The 19,802-nt window shown below is 42.1% G+C and overlaps 1 protein-coding gene across 1 annotated transcript in view; it reads right to left on the bottom strand.

Moving 5' to 3' along the window:
* Window positions 1-12,368: 12,368 nt before the first annotated feature.
* LOC311129899 (ras-related and estrogen-regulated growth inhibitor) overlaps window positions 12,369-19,802 on the bottom strand; it is a 38,564-nt gene continuing 31,130 nt past the window's right edge. Inside the window, exons 3-5 of the mRNA XM_084162431.1 lie at window positions 18,327-18,383; window positions 14,423-14,496; window positions 12,369-13,289 (exon numbers count right to left, since the gene is read on the bottom strand). Coding sequence (XP_084018557.1) covers window positions 12,879-13,289; window positions 14,423-14,496; window positions 18,327-18,383 — 542 coding nt within the window. The 3' untranslated portion in view covers window positions 12,369-12,878. The remainder of the gene's footprint in view (window positions 13,290-14,422; window positions 14,497-18,326; window positions 18,384-19,802) is intronic.

The following is a 19,802-nucleotide window of genomic DNA, read 5'->3' on the forward strand; positions in this document are numbered from 1 at the left end:
TTAATGAATTTATTTGCAAATGATGGTGGAAAATAAGTATTTGGTCAATAACAAAAGTTTCTCAATACTTTGTTATATACCCTTTGTTGGCAATGACACAGGTCAAACGTTTTCTGTAAGTCTTCACAAGGTTTTCACACACTGTTGCTGGTATTTTGGCCCATTCCTCCATGCAGATCTCCTCTAGAGCAGTGATGTTTTGGGGCTGTCGCTTGGCAACACGGACTTTCAACTCCCTCCAAAGATTTTCTATGGGGTTGAGATCTGGAGACTGGCTAGGCCACTCCAGGACCTTGAAATGCTTCTTACGAAGCCACTCCTTCGTTGCCCGGGCGGTGTGTTTGGGATCATTGTCATGCTGAAAGACCCAGCCACGTTTCATCTTCAATGCCCTTGCTGATGGAAGGAGGTTTTCACTCAAAATCTCACGATACATGGCCCCATTCATTCTTTCCTTTACACGGATCAGTCGTCCTGGTCACTTTGCAGAAAAACAGCCCCAAAGCATGATGTTTCCACCCCCATGCTTCACAGTAGGTATGGTGTTCTTTGGATGCAACTCAGCATTATTTGTCCTCCAAACACGACGAGTTGAGTTTTTACCAAAAAGTTCTATTTTGGTTTCATCTGACCATATGACATTCTCCCAATCCTCTTCTGGATCATCCAAATGCACTCTAGCAAACTTCAGACGGGCCTGGACACGTACTGGCTTAAGCAGGGGGACACGTCTGGCACTGCAGGATTTGAGTCCCTGGCGGCGTAGTGTGTTACTGATGGTAGGCTTTGTTACTTTGGTCCCAGCTCTCTGCAGGTCATTCACTAGGTCCCCCCGTGTGGTTCTGGGATTTTTGCTCACCGTTCTTGTGATCATTTTGACCCCACGGGGTGAGATCTTGCGTGGAGCCCAAGATCGAGGGAGATTACCAGTGGTCTTGTATGTCTTCCATTTCCTAATAATTGCTCCCACAGTTGATTTCTTCAAACCAAGCTGCTTACCTATTGCAGATTCAGTCTTCCCAGCCTGGTGCAGGTCTACAATTTTGTTTCTGGTGTCCTTTGACAACTCTTTGGTCTTGGCCATAGTGGAGTTTGGAGTGTGACTGTTTGAGGTTGTGGACAGGTGTCTTTTATACTGATAACAAGTTCAAACAGGTGCCATTAATACAGGTAACGAGTGAAGGACAGAGGAGCCTCTTAAAGAAGAAGTTACAGGTCTGTGAGAGCCAGAAATCTTGCTTGTTTGTAGGTGACCAAATACTTATTTTCCACCATAATTTGCAAATAAATTCATAAAAAATCCTACAATGTGATTTTCTGGATTTTTTTCCCTCAATTTGTCTGTCATAGTTGACGTGTACCTATGATGAAAATTACAGGCCTCTCTCATCTTTTTAAGTGGGAGAACTTGCACAATTGGTGGCTGACTAAATACTTTTATCCCCCACTGTATATACAGTGAGGGAAAAAAGTATTTGATCCCCTGCTGATTTTGTACGTTTGCCCACTGACAGAGAAATGATCAGTCTATAATTTTAATGGTAGGTTTATTTGAACAGTGACAGACAGAATAACAACAAAAAAATCCAGAAAAACGCATGTCAAACATTTTATTAATTGATTTGCATTTTAATGAGGGAAATAAGTATTTGACCCCTCTGCAAAACATGATTTAGTACTTGGTGGCAAAACCCTTGTTGGCAATCACAGAGGTCAGACGTTTCTTGTAGTTGGCCACCAGGTTTGCACACATCTCAGGAGGGATTTTGTCCCACTCCTCTTTGCAGATCTTCTCCAAGTCATTAAGGTTTCGAGGCTGACGTTTGGCAACTCGAACCTTCAGCTCCCTCCACAGATTTTCTATGGGATTAAGGTCTGGAGACTGGCTAGGCCACTCCAGGACCTTAATGTGCTTCTTCTTGAGCCACTCCTTTGTTGTCTTGGCCGTGTGTTTTGTGTCATTGTCATGCTGGAATACCCATCCACAACCCATTTTCAATGCCCTGGCTGAGGGAAGGAGGTTCTCACCCAAGATTTGACGGTACATGGCCCTGTCCATCGTCCCTTTGATGTGGTGAAGTTGTCCTGTCCCCTTGGCAGCAAAACACCCCCAAAGCATAATGTTTCCACCTCCATGTTTGATGGTGGGGATGGTGTTCTTGGGGTCATAGGCAGCATTCCTCCTCCTCCAAACACGGCGAGTTGAGTTGATGCCAAAGAGCTCCATTTTGGTCTCATCTGACCACAACACTTTCACCCAGTTCTCCTTTGAATCATTCAGATGTTCATTGGCAATCTTCAGACGAGCATGTATATGTGCTTTCTTGAGCAGGGGGATCTTGCGGGCACTGCAGGATTTCAGTCCTTCACGGCGTAGTGTGTTACCAATTGTTTTCTTGGTGACTATGGTCCCAGCTGCCTTGAAATCATTGACAAGATCCTCCCGTGTAGTTCTGGGCTGATTCCTCACCGTTCTCATGATCATTGCAACTCCACGAGGTGAGATCTTGCATGGAGCCCCAGGCCGAGGGAGATTGACAGTTCTTTTGTGTTTCTTCCATTTACGAATAATCGCAACAACTGTTGTCACCTTCTCATCAAGCTGCTTGGCGATGGTCTTGTAGCCCATTCCAGTCGTGTGTAGGTCTACAATCTTGTCCCTGACATCCTTGGAGAGCTCTTTGGTCTTGGCCATGGTGGAGAGTTTGGAATCTGATTGATTGATTGCTTCTGTGGACAGGTGTCTTTTATACAGGTAACAAACTGAGATTAGGAGCACTCCCTTTAAGAGTGTGCTCCTAATCTCAGCTCGTTACCTGTATAAAAAAGACACCTGGGAGCCAGAAATCTTTCTGATTTAGAGGGGGTCAAATACTTATTTCCCTCATTAAAATGCATTAAAAAAACATTTTTGACATGCGTTTTTCTGGATTTTGTTGTTGTTATTCTGTCTGTCACTGTTCAAATAAACCTACCATTAAAATTATAGACTGATCATTTCTTTGTCAGTGGGCAAACGTATAAAATCAGCAGGGGATCAAATACTTTTTTCCCTCACTGTATAGCTTATATTCCACTCATATGCAGAGTGGAGAAGCCCTTTGCACCATACACCTGTCTACTCCTGGAGTAACTCCCTGTCAGATAGACTGATTAGAGGGTTTTGCCGGAGGCCCTGGGCCAATGGGAAGTCATGGGTGAGGGCTTAGGGCAGGGTTCTTCAAGTCCGGTCCTGGAGGGCCGAAACACTTCTGTTTTTTATTTCTACCTGGTAGTTAATTGCACTCACCTGGTGTCCCAGGTCTGAATTAGCCCCTGATTAGAAGGAGAGGATGAAAAACAGAGGTGTTTCTGCCCTCCAGGACCGGAATTGAAGAACCCTGGCTTAGGGGTCAGAGGGAGTGAGAGCAAAGTTACAGACAGGAAGATACAACTTGAACCACACATAGTAAGGCTACCTTCAACCCAAAATGCATGGAATGCATGTCCAACGCAGCTATTTGGTGGGGAAAAACGCTGTTTTACGTTTGTAATTGGTTGATGGATAGTCTTTGCAACTTTTCTGACGGACATTGAAAACCAATAATCAACAATGTATATGTTAACTCTTTTGCTCTCTCTCTTTCAAGAGAATTGACTACCACTATCCATCTCTCTACAGGTGCTAGAGACAGACTGATCCAAGGACCTCCAGAGCCTTCTGACCAACTACCTGCGATCTCTCCAGAACACAGAGAAGTAAGCTCCACTCATAATAGTATACATTTTATTTTATTTTAGGGGGTAGATCATCTTTAATATTGCAGATAGATTGTGGCTTCCATCAATGTAATTGTCTGCATCCTTTCCAATCCCCCATATAAATATATATATTTGTAAATATATACAGTGCATTCGGAAAGTATTCAGACCCCATGACTTTTTCCACATTTTGTTAGGTTACAACCTGGATTTAAAAAATAATAATTCTCAGCAATCTACACAAAATACCCCATAATGACAAAGCGAAAACAGGTTTTTAGAAATTGTTGCACATTTATTAAAAAATAAAAACAGAAGTACGTTATTTACATAACTATTCAGACCCTTTGCTATGAGACTCGAAATTGAGCTCAGGTGCATCCTGTTTCCATTGATCATCCTTGAGATGTTTCTACAACTTGATTGGAGTCCACCTGTGGAAAATTCAATTGATTGGACATGATTTGTAAAGGCACACACCTGTCCATATAAGGTCCCACAGTTGACAGTGCATGTCAGAGCAAAAACCAAGCCATGAGGTCGAAGGAATTGTCCGTAGAGCTCCGTGACAGGATTGTGTCGAGGCACAGATCAGGGGAAGGGTACCAAAAAATGTCTGCAGCATTGAAGGACCCCAAGAACACAGTGGCCTCCAACATTCTTAAATGGATGAAGTTTGGAACCACCAAGACTCTTCCTAGAGCTGGCCGCCCGGCCAAACTGAGCAGGAAGGTGACCAAGAACCCGATGGTCACTCTGACAGAGCTCCAGAGTTCTTCTGTGGAGATGGGGGAACCTTCCAGAAGGACAACCATCTCTGCAGCACTCCACCAATCAGGCCTTTATGGTAGAGTGGCCAGACAGAAGCCACTCCTCAGTAAAATGCACATGACAGCCCGCTTGGAGTTTCCATATTTAAAATAATCAATCTACCTTGCGGATCTGTTTGAACAATTTGCATATTCGGATCAAAATTATTGTTAATTAATTTAATCACCCCTTTTGAGTTTCTTTGCCCATCGGAGAAGTGTATTTCGCCCCCCCAGTCCTCTGTAGCTCAGCTGGTAGAGCACGGCGCTTGTAACGCCAAGGTAGTGGGTTCGATCCCCGGGACCACCCATACACAAAAATGTATGCACGCATGACTGTAAGTCGCTTTGGATAAAAGCGTCTGCTAAATGGCATATTATTATTATTATTATTATTATTATTCCCACACAACTTCATCTAAAATTGTTGAATGAGTTTCCTGTAAACAATAGATATTATATTCCTTCTCTTTTAGCCAGGTAAATACATATAATATTTTCTTATCTGCTAAGCCATTACAATTATAACCATTTACCATTATGACATACGAGTTTCAATACTATTTATCATTATATATGTTTGTAAACTTACCATTAAAAAGGACCATAATGATTGAGTGTCCATATAGCTGTACCATGGTATTTGCACTGCTACTGAGTAAACCTCCAGTAGTTCTCCACTATTCCATCTGCTAAAACCTCCCCCTATCCCAAATTGGATTGTTGTCCCAGTGACTGGCAGACCACCCCTGTCCACCTGTATCCTAGGGCCTTTGAGAGATTGGGACCCATCCTTTGAAAAGAGCACACGGTGCCACCCACAGAACAGAAGCAGATTAACTGCCAAAAGCATTTCCAACGCCCTCACCTCGATTGTATTGTATACAGTTATTTCAAAAGATATATATATATATATTAAAAAATCTTGCATATCTTAATTTATTTCCACAATTAATGAATAATATGCGTAATAATGTAGGAAGTTCATATGAAGGACTGTTACCTATAACCAGGATTGGTATTACAAAAATTACATTTTTGGCAAGCAATTATTATTTTTGCTAACAATTATTGTGATTCATCCTGTGTTGTCCCTAACATCATTAGCCCATAGCAACAGATGTGGGACACACACACACACAAACACCCCACAAAAAAACCACAAGCTCAGATGTTCAACAGTTGTTCCATCCCTGAGCCCAACTCAAGAGAAGACTTGATGTGCGAATGCATATACAGTTGTAGCTGATTGAGAAGGCATGAAAAATTTAGCAAGAACGGGGAGATTTGATTAACCAATGTCAAGTCCTAGCTGATGGAGCTCAGATACACCCCCTTACCCTGAAACACACACACGCTGGTCCCCCGTTGTGACCATTTTCCCAAGCATCTCTGTGTAGTCAGACCTTTTGATTATTTTGTGCCACCAAGGCCACAATAATTTGCCCCCCATAATAGTATACTTGATGCACTATGTAAACCTCCTTCACTATGGCAGTCTGCTTGTGTGAAGCTAGCATATTATCCAGGGCCAATGGTTGGATTGGATTTAATGTACTCACTCCAAAACTCATGCACTCTCCTCCCACTAAAAGTCTCCCAGACTTTTATAAAAACCTAACGTGTCCATCCCTCTATTCCGAGGTGAGTCTGCTGGGCCATGGAACTCTAGAGGAGCACATCAAAAAACCAGCCACCATGTTGTCAGCTATCAGACAGTTCCCTGAGGAAGGATGCAACTATCAAGGATTTAAATGGTTAAATGGTCACATTTGGGGGATGACCACCAAATGCAATAATGTTTTGTATAAATGTCATGAGAATTTCTATCTCTAATTAATCAAACTTAATGCTTTGAATAATTCCCAGAGGGTGTAAGGCTCTGGTTTAATCATGAATTAAACGAAGGTCCGCAACCAACAAGAATGATCTGTATGTTTTAATCATGGAGAGCTCTGGCGCCAAAAAACATACATACAGCTTTTATATCCCTTGACACACAAAGGCACTTTGCTCCGCCCACCTTTAAACAGTTTCTTAGTCCCCTTCACCCTGGAATGCTTTCTCAACAGTTTCTAACTTCCCCCCTCTGTTAGTGGGTTGACACTACATTATAACTCTAACACCGTTCACACATTTATACTGTATTTGGGGTGAAATCCTTAAGTCATTATTCTTAAAATACAAATTAATCTATCAATAAACTACTTGTTCATTTTTTTTTATAGGTTACAAAACAACATCTGTTTCTTAGCCTGTTCTAATTTTTACTAACCACTATGGTAACTTAAACATCTGACAACATGCAGACTTTATCCATCAAGACAACACTTAGAGATTATGATTCAAAAAGGTCTAAAATCAATGCAAGTCTCCTATCCAGGGTGAATACATTTTTATTCATGTGTAAAGGACATCACAAAGGTGTGCTAACTAAAATATATATCCCAGACACAACTGAAGAATGGGACAAATAGGCTGTGTAGATAGGCAGCCCAAGTCTGATCTTTTTTTCACTAATTAGTCTTTTGACCAATCAGATCAGCTCTGAAAATGAGCCGATGCGAAAAGATTGATGTGATTGGTCAAAAGACCAATTAGTGGAAAAATATCTGAATTGGGCTGCCAGGGACAAGTGAATATAAGTCAGTTCTTGTGTTCGTAGCAGTTTGTATGAATTAGTGGTTACATACAGTACATGTTAAATGGCTATGAGACAGAGATAAGGAGACTTGTTGTAATCAAAGGGAAGGTACCACTGAAGGCCCCAGTATTCAGGCAGGCAGCTTGAAGCAGATGTGTGTCACCATCCAGGCCCTTGTCACAGCATGCAGTGGCCTGATAGGGAGATGACAAATACATTATGTATGTTTCACCACGAAAGCCATTTTAGCATTTACTGCACGTTGCTGAACAATCCAACCATTTTGTTAGTGTCATTGATATAAACGGGGAATTCAAAAACAATATCCAGTTAATAAGCATTGACTGTAATACCTCTAGAGTCCTGTGGTGGTCTGGCAGCATTCTGCTTTCTAGTGATGTTACTCCCTCTCCACCTGAAAATGCAATAACAAAAACATGAATAACAATAATCCTAGTCAGTCAGTAATTTGGCTGACTAGGCTAATTAAAAACTCACGTAAATGTACACATCAGCCAAATGATACCCAACAAATGCAGCCAAGTAGTCTATTTGCAGTGAAATTGCAATTAAATCAATAAACCAATTACATCAATAAACAGGCAGTGGAATGAAGTAGTTTGACAAGTGTTCAAAAGTCAGTAACAAGTCTTTAAAATATAGCTAGCAAATATATTTGTTTTTATTTTCAAGAAACCTAGCTAACATTAGCTACACTGCAGTGATGATGGTGGGTGTTAGCTAGCTAGCGTTCCCCCAGCAGTTTCAATTTAGCGAGCTCATGTGGGTAGGTACTACCTGAGATTTGATTGATGGAACAATCTAGCCAATGGTTAGGTGGCTGTGGTTTTGGCAGAGGGAACTGATTGGTCAGGAGTAAAAGGTCCTGCCCCCAGAGTGCAAATACATTTTTTACTTGCGAATCTCTTTCTCCAAAAGTACAAAACTTTCTACAAGCTTACAAATCTCTTGGTAATGTGACAAGTGACAGAACTCCGAGTGTGAGCAGATTCAAAATCTGCAAGTGTATATTTGATTCACAGCAGAATATTCATACTCATAAATAGAAAATAAATAAATGAAAATAAATGATACTTGTTAAATTTTATTGAATGTATTCAAATGTCAAGTTACAAGTTCGCAACAGTTAAATCTTTCACACATCATGATACAAGCTTGCAAAACTAAATTACACATTTGAGAATCGTACTTGCAACCACAAATCTCAATGTGCGATCATGAAATTCAAACTCACGTAGTTCTGTCATCATTATAATCCCATAGATACAGTATCTTTCTTCTCCAACTGTTCTGTGTCCAAGAATACACAGTCATGAGACATCAGCAAAAGCCATTATAATTTGGATGGACAAATGTATCACGTTTCAGGAGAAGACCCAGATGCAGACAGTGTTGAAGTAACAAAAGTTTATTACAAAAACAGGGGGCAGGCAAACGACAGGTCAAGGGCAGGCAGAGGTCAGTAATCCAGATCAGAGTCCAAAAGGTGCAAAACGGCAGGCAGTCTCAGGGTCATGGCAGGCAGAGGTCAATAATCCAGGGTGGTGTGACAAGGTACAGAACGGCGGTCAGGGCAGACAGAATGGTCAAAACCGGGAAAACAGGAACTTGAGAAAGACAGGAGCAAGGGGAAAACCACTGCTAGGCTTGACGAAACAAAACGAACTGACAACGGACAAACAGAGAACACAGGTATATATACACTGGGGATAATGGGGAAGATGGGCAACACCTGGAGGGGGGTGGAGACAATCACAAAGACAGGTGAAACAGATCAGGGTGTGACAAAATGTACATATAGCCTACATCTGCACGCTATGAATCTATCTACAGGCCTGCAGTATTCAACCAGTCATTGGATGGACAAATGTACATATGTCTGCGAGCTATAAATCTATCTTTAGGCCTATACCTGTCACGTGATGGGGAGCTAACTGTCTCCAGCTGTGTGCTACTGGGTAGGGACTCCAGAGGGAGGAGCACTGGGGTTGTAGTGGTCCTCTGGGGCAGTTATTTTGAGAGATTCACTACGTTGTAACTAGGCCTATCCGCCCTGAGACGGAACAGTCCTAAACACCACCCAAACTCTCCAAGACTTTAGTGTGTTTTCGATCTCAGGACTACAGGATTTGCGTTTTGTATTGTGTTTCCTTATCTGCCCAAGCAATACAATTTAGTTTGGGTCACTTGAATTACACTTGCTTTGTGGTAAAAGTGGTGATGTTTTTTTACGTATTTGACGTATTGGGAAATGGATTGCAGGGTTTGAAGTAGCATTAACAGAAATAGCCCCTTGCCTTGTAGCCTTCGAGGGTGGCTCCCCCATGGTTCGATTCATGGAGGGCACCTTTCATGATGATTGACAAGTATTATGCAAATGTGACATTTCCCGTAACTCTAAACCATAATAAACCATAATATTAGTTCTGCAGCTCCTAATAGTGTATTTGTTAGACTGTCAAAAAATAACAATGACATTTGTTTATGCATGACAACATACTGGAACAGATTAATCAGAAAGGAGGCATTTTCAAACTTGTGTTGGATATACATGTATCTAATCTTTAATTACAATCGCAGAGCAAATTTGGCCATTTGATCCCATGCTCAAAACTCAGAGACAGGTTGGGTACACTGGAGAACAAAGAAACAGCATTTGGTTAAAATACAGGAGTCGACCTGGCCAAGGCTTTCGACTCTGTCAACCACCGCATTCTTATTGGCAGACTAAATAGCCTTGGTTTCTCAAATGACTGCCTTACCTGGTTCACCAACTACTTTTCAGATAGAGTTCAATGTGTCAAATCGGAGGGCCTGTTGTCTGGACCTATGGCAGTCTCTATGGGGGTGCCACAGGGTTCAATTCTCAGGCCGACTCTTTTCTCTGTGTATATCAATGATGTCGCTCTTGCTGCTGGTGACTCTCAGATCCACCTCTACGCAGATGACACCATTTTGTATAAATCTGGCCCTTCATTGGACACTGTTAACAAACCTCCAAACGAGCTTCAATGCCATAAAACACTCCTTCCGTAGCCTCCAACTGCTCTTAAACACTAGTAAAACTAAATGCATGCTCTTCAATCGAACGCTGATGGCACCCGCCCACCCGACTAGAATCACTACTCTCAGCGGGTCTGACCTAGAGTATGTGGACAATTACAAATACCTAGGTGTCTGGCTAGACTGTAAACTATCCTTCCAGACTCTCAATAAGCATCTCCAATCCAAAGTTAAATCTAGAATCGGCTTCCTATTTCGCAACAAAGCCTCCTTCACTCATGCTGCCAAACATGCCCTTGTTAAACTGACTATCCTACCGATCCTTGACTTCGGCGATGTCATTTACAAAATAGCCTCCAACACTCTACTCAGCAAATTGGATGTAGTCTATCACAGTGCCATCCGTTTTGTGACCTGTACGCTCGTTTGCTGGTCCTCACTACATATTCGTCGCCAAACCCACTGCTAGGCAAATCCCCGCCTTATCTTAGCTCATTGGTCACCATAGCAACACCCACTCGTAGTATGCGCTCCAGCAGGTATATCTCACTGGTCATCCCCAAAGCAACACCTCCTTTGGCCACCATTCCTTCCAGTTCTCTGCTGCCAATGACTGGAACGAACTGCAAAAATCTCTGAAGCTGGAGACTTATCTCCCTCACTAACCTTAAGCATCAGTTGTCAGAGCACCTTACCGATCACTGCACCTGTACACAGCCCATCTGAAATTAGCCCACCCAACTACCTCATCCCCATATTGTTATTTATTTTGCTAATTTGCACCCCAGTATCTCTATTTGCATATCATCTCTTGCACATCTATCATTCTAGTGTTAATACTAAATTGTAATTATTTTGCACTATGGCCTATTTATTGCCTTACCTCCATAACTTGCTACATTTGCACACACTGTATATATATTTTCTGTTGTATTTTTGACTTTGTTTTGTTTACCCCATATGTAACTGTGTTTTATTTTTATGTATCGCATTGCTTTGCTTTATCTTGGCCAGGTCGCAGTTGTAAATGAGAACTTGTTCTCAACTGGCTTAAAGGTGAAATAAAAATAAAATAAAATGTCCACCATTTTGTCTGCCTCTGGGTTATGTACTGTACACTCCTTTGAGACCAATGATAAAGGCAATATTATACATAGTTTACAATTAAAGGTACATTTAACGTCCATAAACAACGTCCCTGGAATGTGAACCGGAATGATAGATGGCAACTATTCCCCTGGACGGACGGTACCATGAAACAGTATTGATTTACAAACTGAAAACTTTGTGTCCCTCCGCTCAGCCTCTATCTTATTTGATCTTGTTTTAGGTTCTCTAGATGAGAATATATTTGAGATAGGATCTCTATAATCCTGGACAAATACATGGAGTCCTTCTATGCTTGATATGAGATGGTAGTTGAGGTTTGGGTAGGGGAGACATCGCTTGATGTCAGAATAGTATGATGGACCTTTTCATGTGGATAGATAGTGAATAATTGTTTATTTGACAACTTGTGTCACAGCTCAGAGGATATGTCTAAGGTCAACAAGTACCCAAGGCCTATAGAGCTCTGCAAACGGACGGCATAGTGACGTAAGACCATGATAACTCTGTTGATATTTCAATGAATCCTTCAACGCTCCCCAAAGAACAACTATACATCCGTTGGCCTAGAGCATTGTTTCCTTGACTACAGTACACATTTTAGTTGTAGCCCTGGACTAACATACCTCATCAACTCATTGAGGGCTTGATGATTAGATGACAAGTTGAATCGGGTGTGCTTGTCCAGGGTTACAATAAACATGTGTACTGTTGGGGGGTACTGGAGGACCAGGGTTGGGAAACACTGGCCTAGAGCATATCAAAACATTATCCCACAAACAATCTACAGGGAGAGGAAACTACAAATCGTCTGTACATCATTTCTGATAAACAAAGGTTGGGTTCATGATGGACATTATTTTGTATATTTTGTTTAAAGTTGCCGGAGCTATAGATACAAAACTGGGCTATTCACCATGCTGCTCAAGAAGGAAGAATTGGGACTTCTAAATAACAGACTCTTCCTACCCTCTTCCTTGGCAGTATACAGAAATCTCCCAGTTGGTTATGAAACAAAAGCATTTTTTTTTTTTTTTTTTTTTCGTCATTTAGCAGAAGCTCTTATCCAGAGCGACTTACAGTTAGTGAGTGCATACATTTTCATACTGGCCCCCCGTGGGAAACGAACCCACAACCCTGGCGTTGCAAGCGCAAATGCTCTACCAACTGAACTACAGGGGACTTCACCTCCCTCGGGGACAAAGTAGTTCCCATCATGTGATTCTTATGTTCCCCTTTGTTATTCTGACCTTAGTTGTGGAGCATGGTCAAAGAGCAAGTAATAATAGCCAACAGCTTTCCCCTTTAGAATCAGTGTTGAATGAAGAGCGATTTTCCGCACACTAGGTATCAATGCAAATCTTAATTGATTGTGCATTGATACTAAGTATGAAGAGGTTCGCTGTTCATTCATAATTTAATCATCCTGCTCCTTAGCAGCTGGAATGGGTGTTTGGTATATTTCCACACATCTAAACCCTTGAAATCAGTCACTTTGTTCTTTAGTTCGTCTTGAGTTTATCCTCTTTGTGAAGTGTGCTCAGCAGCTCCCCCTAGCTGCTGATCTTGGTCAGCATCTTGTTGATGGCCTGCTTGACGTGGGTGGTTGAGCTACGGCGCCTGGCCTTGCCCTGGACCGCCTTGCGGCGCCTCAACTCGCGACACAGCTCATGGAATGCTTCCACCACCATGCCACCCTCGTCGGCGCACGCCGAGCACTCGTAGAAGGCGCACGCCATCTCGGCGGCCAGCCGCTCACCCTCCTCCGTGCCCACCTGTCGGGCATGGTCCAGGTCGGCCTTGTTGCCCACCAGAACCAACGGGACATTCTTGGGTTTCTTAACTTCCTCTAGGAGGCCCCGTAAAGGAGCCACTTCGTCGAAGCTGCCCCGGTCAGTGATGTCATAGACGATGACAAAGCCGTCGCCCCAGCGCATGTGGCTCTCCTTCTGCTGCGTGTCCTCCTGATGTAAAGATACAGGAGGGAAGGATGTTGTTAGCGACAATCTGTTGGCAACTAGCTAGCTAATTAGAATACTGTTGACCTTTGATGTTGACCAATAGGCCCACTTGTTGTCTGGCATATCCACAAGGCAAAGAAACAATAGTTCTCTGCTGGCCTTCATTGAACAAGTGAACAAGTTTTCAGCTGCAAATTATTGACTGCACATGTTTGTATTGGATTCAAATGCTTTATTTCTCCTTTCTCAACATAACACTTGTTAAATCCCCCAGATTTGAACAGTCGGCTACCCTTCTGAACTATGTGCAAATTTCAGCAGCTGCTCCTGATTTCATCAAGTCGGAACAACCAGTCCTGTTGTAACAAAACATACTGGTCGTGTGATGAAAAAAATTAAGTCTTAAACTTGCGCAAGCAGGAGCCAGAGATATTCTTGACCTCAACTGCTATTGGCAATAACAACACTGTTACAATAACTGTTGCATAACTCACATTGAACACAGTGATACTTGACATCTATAACTGACCGACTTTTGAACTTATCTGATTTATGAGGTATAAAGATGCCTTCGGGGTCCAAGAAGAATCAAGAATCAAAGGCTTGATATGTACTCTCACCACTTTTAACGGCTTTGAAGAGCTCAAGAGCACGAAGAAACCTCAACTCTACACTGGCTCTCTGACAGAGAAAGACAGGTCTAGCAACGCTCGGTTAGGCCTTCACCTAAACTCTCACTCCCTGCACTCTCAAAATAGAATATCATGTAATGAGAGAAGGATGACTTGGCTGGACGTGTCACAGGGGAAATTAGCAGCAGGCAGAACACCTACGTACTAGCAGCAGCACATTTATCTTGGGATGGAAGACCTATGCTGCTGGGTTCTCTCCCAGATGGCTAGTATAATATGTTTAGCCAACGACTGATTAGAACAGCACAGAGCAACGCTAGCGAGGATTTGGTCTAGCGAGGACTGCTACTGCGAATATGCCCTGAGAAGTCGTCATTATACAGTAGGGTTGAATTGGGATTTTCAATTGACTATGAAGTATTCTTATTCTATTGCCAGACACGGTATAAATATTTCTCTACACAAACGTCTATGTTTTCTGTGCAAAGTTGCTGAAGCTCCTACCTGTCCGGCTGTGTCAAGGATCTCCATGGTCACAACCTCATCGTCTATGGTTGCTTGATGCCGATATGTTGATTCTGGAAAGAACAAAAATACTAAATGAAAATAAAATTAGAAGATGCTAACATGTTTATGTCTATCATGCACCGTTGAGCCCACCTGGTTGTTTAGGCAGTCAATGAACCTCATTAAGTTGAATTACCTCTGGTTTGCCTCAGGGCAGCTTGACCAATAGGATGAGAGGAGGTCAGGTCATACACACCTGGCTGAAGGACACAGGTGTGAACGCTGGCTATGACACTCTTTGTTTTACCTTGGTGAGGAGTCATTTACCGGAATTGCCCCTTGTAAAAAACCCATCTGTGTAAACTCACAGAAACTTCAGATCTCCATGTAAAGAGAGATTTCACTGCTGTCTCGACCGGAGAACATGGCATTATTATCAAGCCTATTGTGTTTGTAAATCTCATCTTTGGCTCAGTTTCAGATTGTGACTCAGTGTCTGTTCAAAACATGCTTTTTCAAGCACGGTGGGTGGCTACTATTCGAGACGGCGGGTGTCTGGACTTTAACCGTCAGCAACACCAGAACTCGCTGCTGGGGTGTTAGCTAGCTGTGCGTGTCGTCATCCCTACCACTACCCAGGTGGGATGTAAAACGCTGCGTGCGTGCGAGATGTCACAGAGTGCCGTGAGCGACTGCTAGGGTGTTGATTTACTGCCCTCTATAGCTGGGAGGATTTCACCTTTCTGAGGGGCGAAGCCAGGGTCTCACACGGAGTCTCACGCGACATCCCATTTCAGCTGCCACACATTCACACACGTGCAAGTGCACACCTGTACACACACACATACACGCAAGTACACCCCTCCACCACAAACACCTACTCTGTGTGTTTGGGTATTGACAGCAAGGACAGAAGGGCTTGTGGATGATCTAATGGTCCAACCTACATATCTGAAGATCTTAAGGAGGGCCAAATCCCCAGTCATTTTCCTAGCTAGCAAATAACTCATTTCCTAGCAAGAGGCTGTAGCCTCTAGCTGCTGTTGGTGTTATTTTAAAATGCGGAAAGAGAAAGTCTCATACCAGAATATTAACTGGAAACAACAACAGATCTGTCAATAGAAGCGTCTATCAGCCCCCATCTCAAGCTGTTTGTACTTGTTAACTACTACGCCTGTTAGAAATGTTTTTCTTGTTCCACTCACTTAACTCACTGGATTGCCAAACATCCATGATATGATTCAGCCAAGCAGCTGCTTTCCTATTTGTTTCAATCTGTGCTATTTATTACCCTTATTGTGCAATGTCATATGACCTCAATAAATTAGATTTCTAGTAGGTAGTACTTATAGTAGTAGATTCCTCTGCCCCTTGTATTGAGGAGTGACTTGGTAAGAGTTAATTTCATGAGGTAAATAAGATTAGATCAGAGGGGGTATAAATTGTTGTTCACAGCTACTTTCGGCATATGCATGAACATAAAGGTAACCTTTTGTATTAATGACAAGCAAACGTACATAATTATACTGCTCACATGCTTCCTATTGAGTGACAATGAATGGAATTCTCTTATTCCTTTTCTACAGTACAGAGGAGATAATATTAGCGGTTGTGTGTGTTAGCTGGGCAGGGTGGAGTTGGATAAATAAATAGCTTACAATTTAACAATAACAGAGAACCACCAAATATGAAAAAACATAAATGCATTACTCTGTTTTTTAATTCTGAGGGGGAAAAGTCTCCTGACAAGACTGCCGCAATGAGAAGGGTGTGCCGCCATTGTCAGAATATTGGTGTCATGGCAACAAGCATGACAACGCTCCGGTCCAAAGCCAGGAAAATTCATTCACTGACATAGATTCTATGACTATGGGAAACAGGTACGCTTATACTGTATGTTTATGTATTTATATATTGAATTGTGTAAACTCCATCCAGAAAATGCTTTTCCTGATGTTAGTCACTGTAGCAGTCTTTTGTAATCATATTTAATTTATCCCCCTTGCACAGGTTAAATCCTAACTCCTAACCTCTGATAATACAGATCAGAATTGAGGGAACATAAAAAAAGAACAAGGTTTCAACAGCGATCATCATATTCCTACAGTTGAATTATGTAACAATATGATAAATGAAATGGTAAGCGCTCTGTTGTAAAACAGCTTCATTTTGCACGGCTGTCTAATTCCCCCCCAAGAATCTGATCAAACAAATTAGCAGATGGCGTCTCTTAGAAGTCAAGAGAAAGATGTGGTAGAGATTTCCTCTTATTATCATAGCTTTATCAAATCCATTTGTGTGTGCAGACTGTGCACCTACGCAAACGAAGTGCTTCTTGAATGTCAATCGAAACACATTGCTGTTAATTTCATTACAGGCATTTTGAGATTGACAGCCTGGGGGTGATTTAATCAGAGAGCTCCATTTTAGGGGTTATATCATCATATGATGAAATATCTAATTTAGTAGACTACAAGGCACGTTATTAAAATCATATTAGTTTTCTGGACTCAAATAAACCACTGAAGTATACACACACTGGGTACTGTTCGCAAAAACATGATTAAATTGCTTCCAGACCCTGTTTTGAAACTTCATGAAATTAAGCTGTCCGGCGTTGTAATTCAATATTCTCCTCAACGTCCATGTTTCTTACAGAGCTGTGAGCTCTCCCTTTCTCCCTCTCTCCCTCCCTCCCTCCCCCCTCCCCAACGCCTTCATCTTTCATTCAACCCTTGTGTGATGATGTCAGGAAATAAGCTGTGGTTGGTACTAGGCTCTTGAGCCTGCACCAAAAAGAGCACCACATTCAAACTGTCAATGGGAATCAGAGACTTGGCTTGCAGTGAGAAAAAAAAATATAAATATCTGCAGGATCCAATTCCCTTTCCAGCTAATTGTTTGACAGCATGCTATAAGCATATCTTAGGCCATTGGTATTTGTAGGAGTATATGTATATATAGCATTCATAACATTGAAATGTCTGCATGCAATGAAGCTTAATGCCTATATCATGTTACTGCTCCCCCATGCCAACAGTTCGGTCTGTGCCATGGTGTTATTCAACTTCTAATGAGGCTGACTGTACGTAGCATGCCATCGAACCATGAACCGAACAACCCCAATATTGTTCTAGCTTCAAGCAAAACATGCCACAATAGGCTTTTCCTATCCAATGACAGGATGTAGGCCTACTACACAAACCTCCCATTGCACGGTCGCTGTGGTCACCTAGCCTAAATATGAACCTGATTTGCCTGTGGCTACTATCAAATGCTACTGTTTACAGACCTAGACTGTACATCTTCTGTAGCTTCCTGCAGTGAGTGAATTCCCTTAGATTAGCACTTACATTCTACACACTGCAATGGGCACACCTTGACTTAGCCATAGTCAAACACATTTCTCTGGAAAAGTGTAAAACCGACAACTGGCGTGACTGAATGATGCTTCGCCCTTAAACCTTAAACTTAAGGCATCGCCTCTCTCCCTGTCTCATAATCACATAGCATTCATAGCATGTTAAATCACCGACCAGGCTTGTGATGTAGTTTTGCTTAAAAGGTCAGGCCTGACCTAAAAGGCATTTTGTCAGGAATTGAATCTGTATGATGTGTGGAGGAGCTATGGAGGAAATATACTATGGAGTGATTATTATTATTTTGGTTGATATCTTGATATGATAACTCGCAGAGATAGAAGGCTTTGACCAATGCAGCACAGTCATCCCTGGATCAAAACAGCCTTTGAGGTCCGATAAAGCCTTTGATACCCAAAATCATAGGAATGGTGCTTTACGTGCTGCACGAAAAACACACTAAGACTAGTGTGGTGCAGGTTGTTTTCAATACTGCCTAGTACAGATGGAGGAGAGCAGGAGGAGGAGGTAGGGTGTCTTACCAAGCGTTGGGTCATACTCCCAGATGAAACGTCTGGTCAGAAACCTCACCACTAGAGCTGTAGAGATGGAGAGGGGGGGGGGGGGGGGGGGGGGTAGAGAGAGGGAGGGAGAGAGAGAGGGAGAGAGCGAGACGGCAAGAGGTATTAACATACTGTGCTGTAATTTAATTAAATCAATCAACTTAAATATAGAGGAAGTAAAAACATGAAGATAGGATTATGTCTTGACAGACAGAGATAATCAGTTTGGGTGGGATGGAACACTCTCCCCACTCAGTATCAGATGCACAGAGTGCTCATCTGATTATGCAACACTTTCTTCAGTTCAGAGGGACAACAACCTCGCTCTGATATGCACATCTAATCAGAGCCACTTACAAGCAGCAATGTATTAGAGACAGATGCTTGTAAGCCTTAAAGGGACCATGTGCATACCGTTTTGATACAGCAGCATGTCATCTGAATACAAATATGTATTAGCCGTGTCAATTGTTTTACATCCTCAAATACAGTGTGTGTTCAGAGACAGCCTGCTAGACCAAACATCTGTTCCCCAAATATCTAATTACCATTTACCCCCATCTTTTCATATAAAGTCACTTTGTGCCTGTTGTCATAATTGTGAAAACCATGAGACCATTCTATCCAATGATAGTCATTCCCATAGAAATGGAATAGAACACTACACTCTAAAAAATGCTGGGTTGTTTGAATGACCCAACTGCTGGGTTGCAGGCATTGGAACACTTAGTTGGGTTGATTTCTTTAAACATTGATGGGTTATTGAAGCTTGGTTATTGAGATATGACCCAGCAGGTCAGATCTGAAGACTGGCCACCCGTGAGAGTAAATGTTAATCTGTTCTGTTGTATTGTTATCACATGTTAAGGTTGAACACTGCCACCTTTGTGGTTTAAATGAGGCTTACAAGTGTTTGACTTTCTAAAGAGCCTATGCATATCCCAATGTTGGGATAAATAATACATATCTCAATGTTGTGATATGTAAATATAATGTTGTGAAATGTATATTAGAATATGTAACGTGCAACAATATTCAAGAACATTTTTAATTTTCAGTGTACAAATTTTACACGATGAACAGGAATTATATTTGCTCTCACGGGTGTCCAAAAAGAACTGAAAGCCACGCCCCAAAAAGGCCATGCCTCCTGAAAAGACCTAGCTGCTGGGTCAAAATAACCCAGTGTGTGTTCTGTCTAATATTTACCCAGCGCTGGGTTACCAAATAACCCAAACTGGGTTGTTTTTAATCCAGCATTTTTTTATAGAGTGTAGAATGGTAGCGCTATCGTCATTCCGAAGCTAGAGTCCCAGTTCAAATGAGGAAATATCCTTATGTGCCACGGGAACATTGACCTCCTGTCCTTATTGTAGAATTATAAACCCATTGGCTGTAGTCGCTGTTGCCACTTCCCTGTGGTTTAGAAGAGTGCTGTTTTACAAAGGTAAAAAT

Source organism: Coregonus lavaretus (assembly GCF_964263955.1).
Source record: "Coregonus lavaretus genome assembly, chromosome: 5".
Classification (NCBI taxonomy): Eukaryota; Metazoa; Chordata; class Actinopteri; order Salmoniformes; family Salmonidae; genus Coregonus; species Coregonus lavaretus.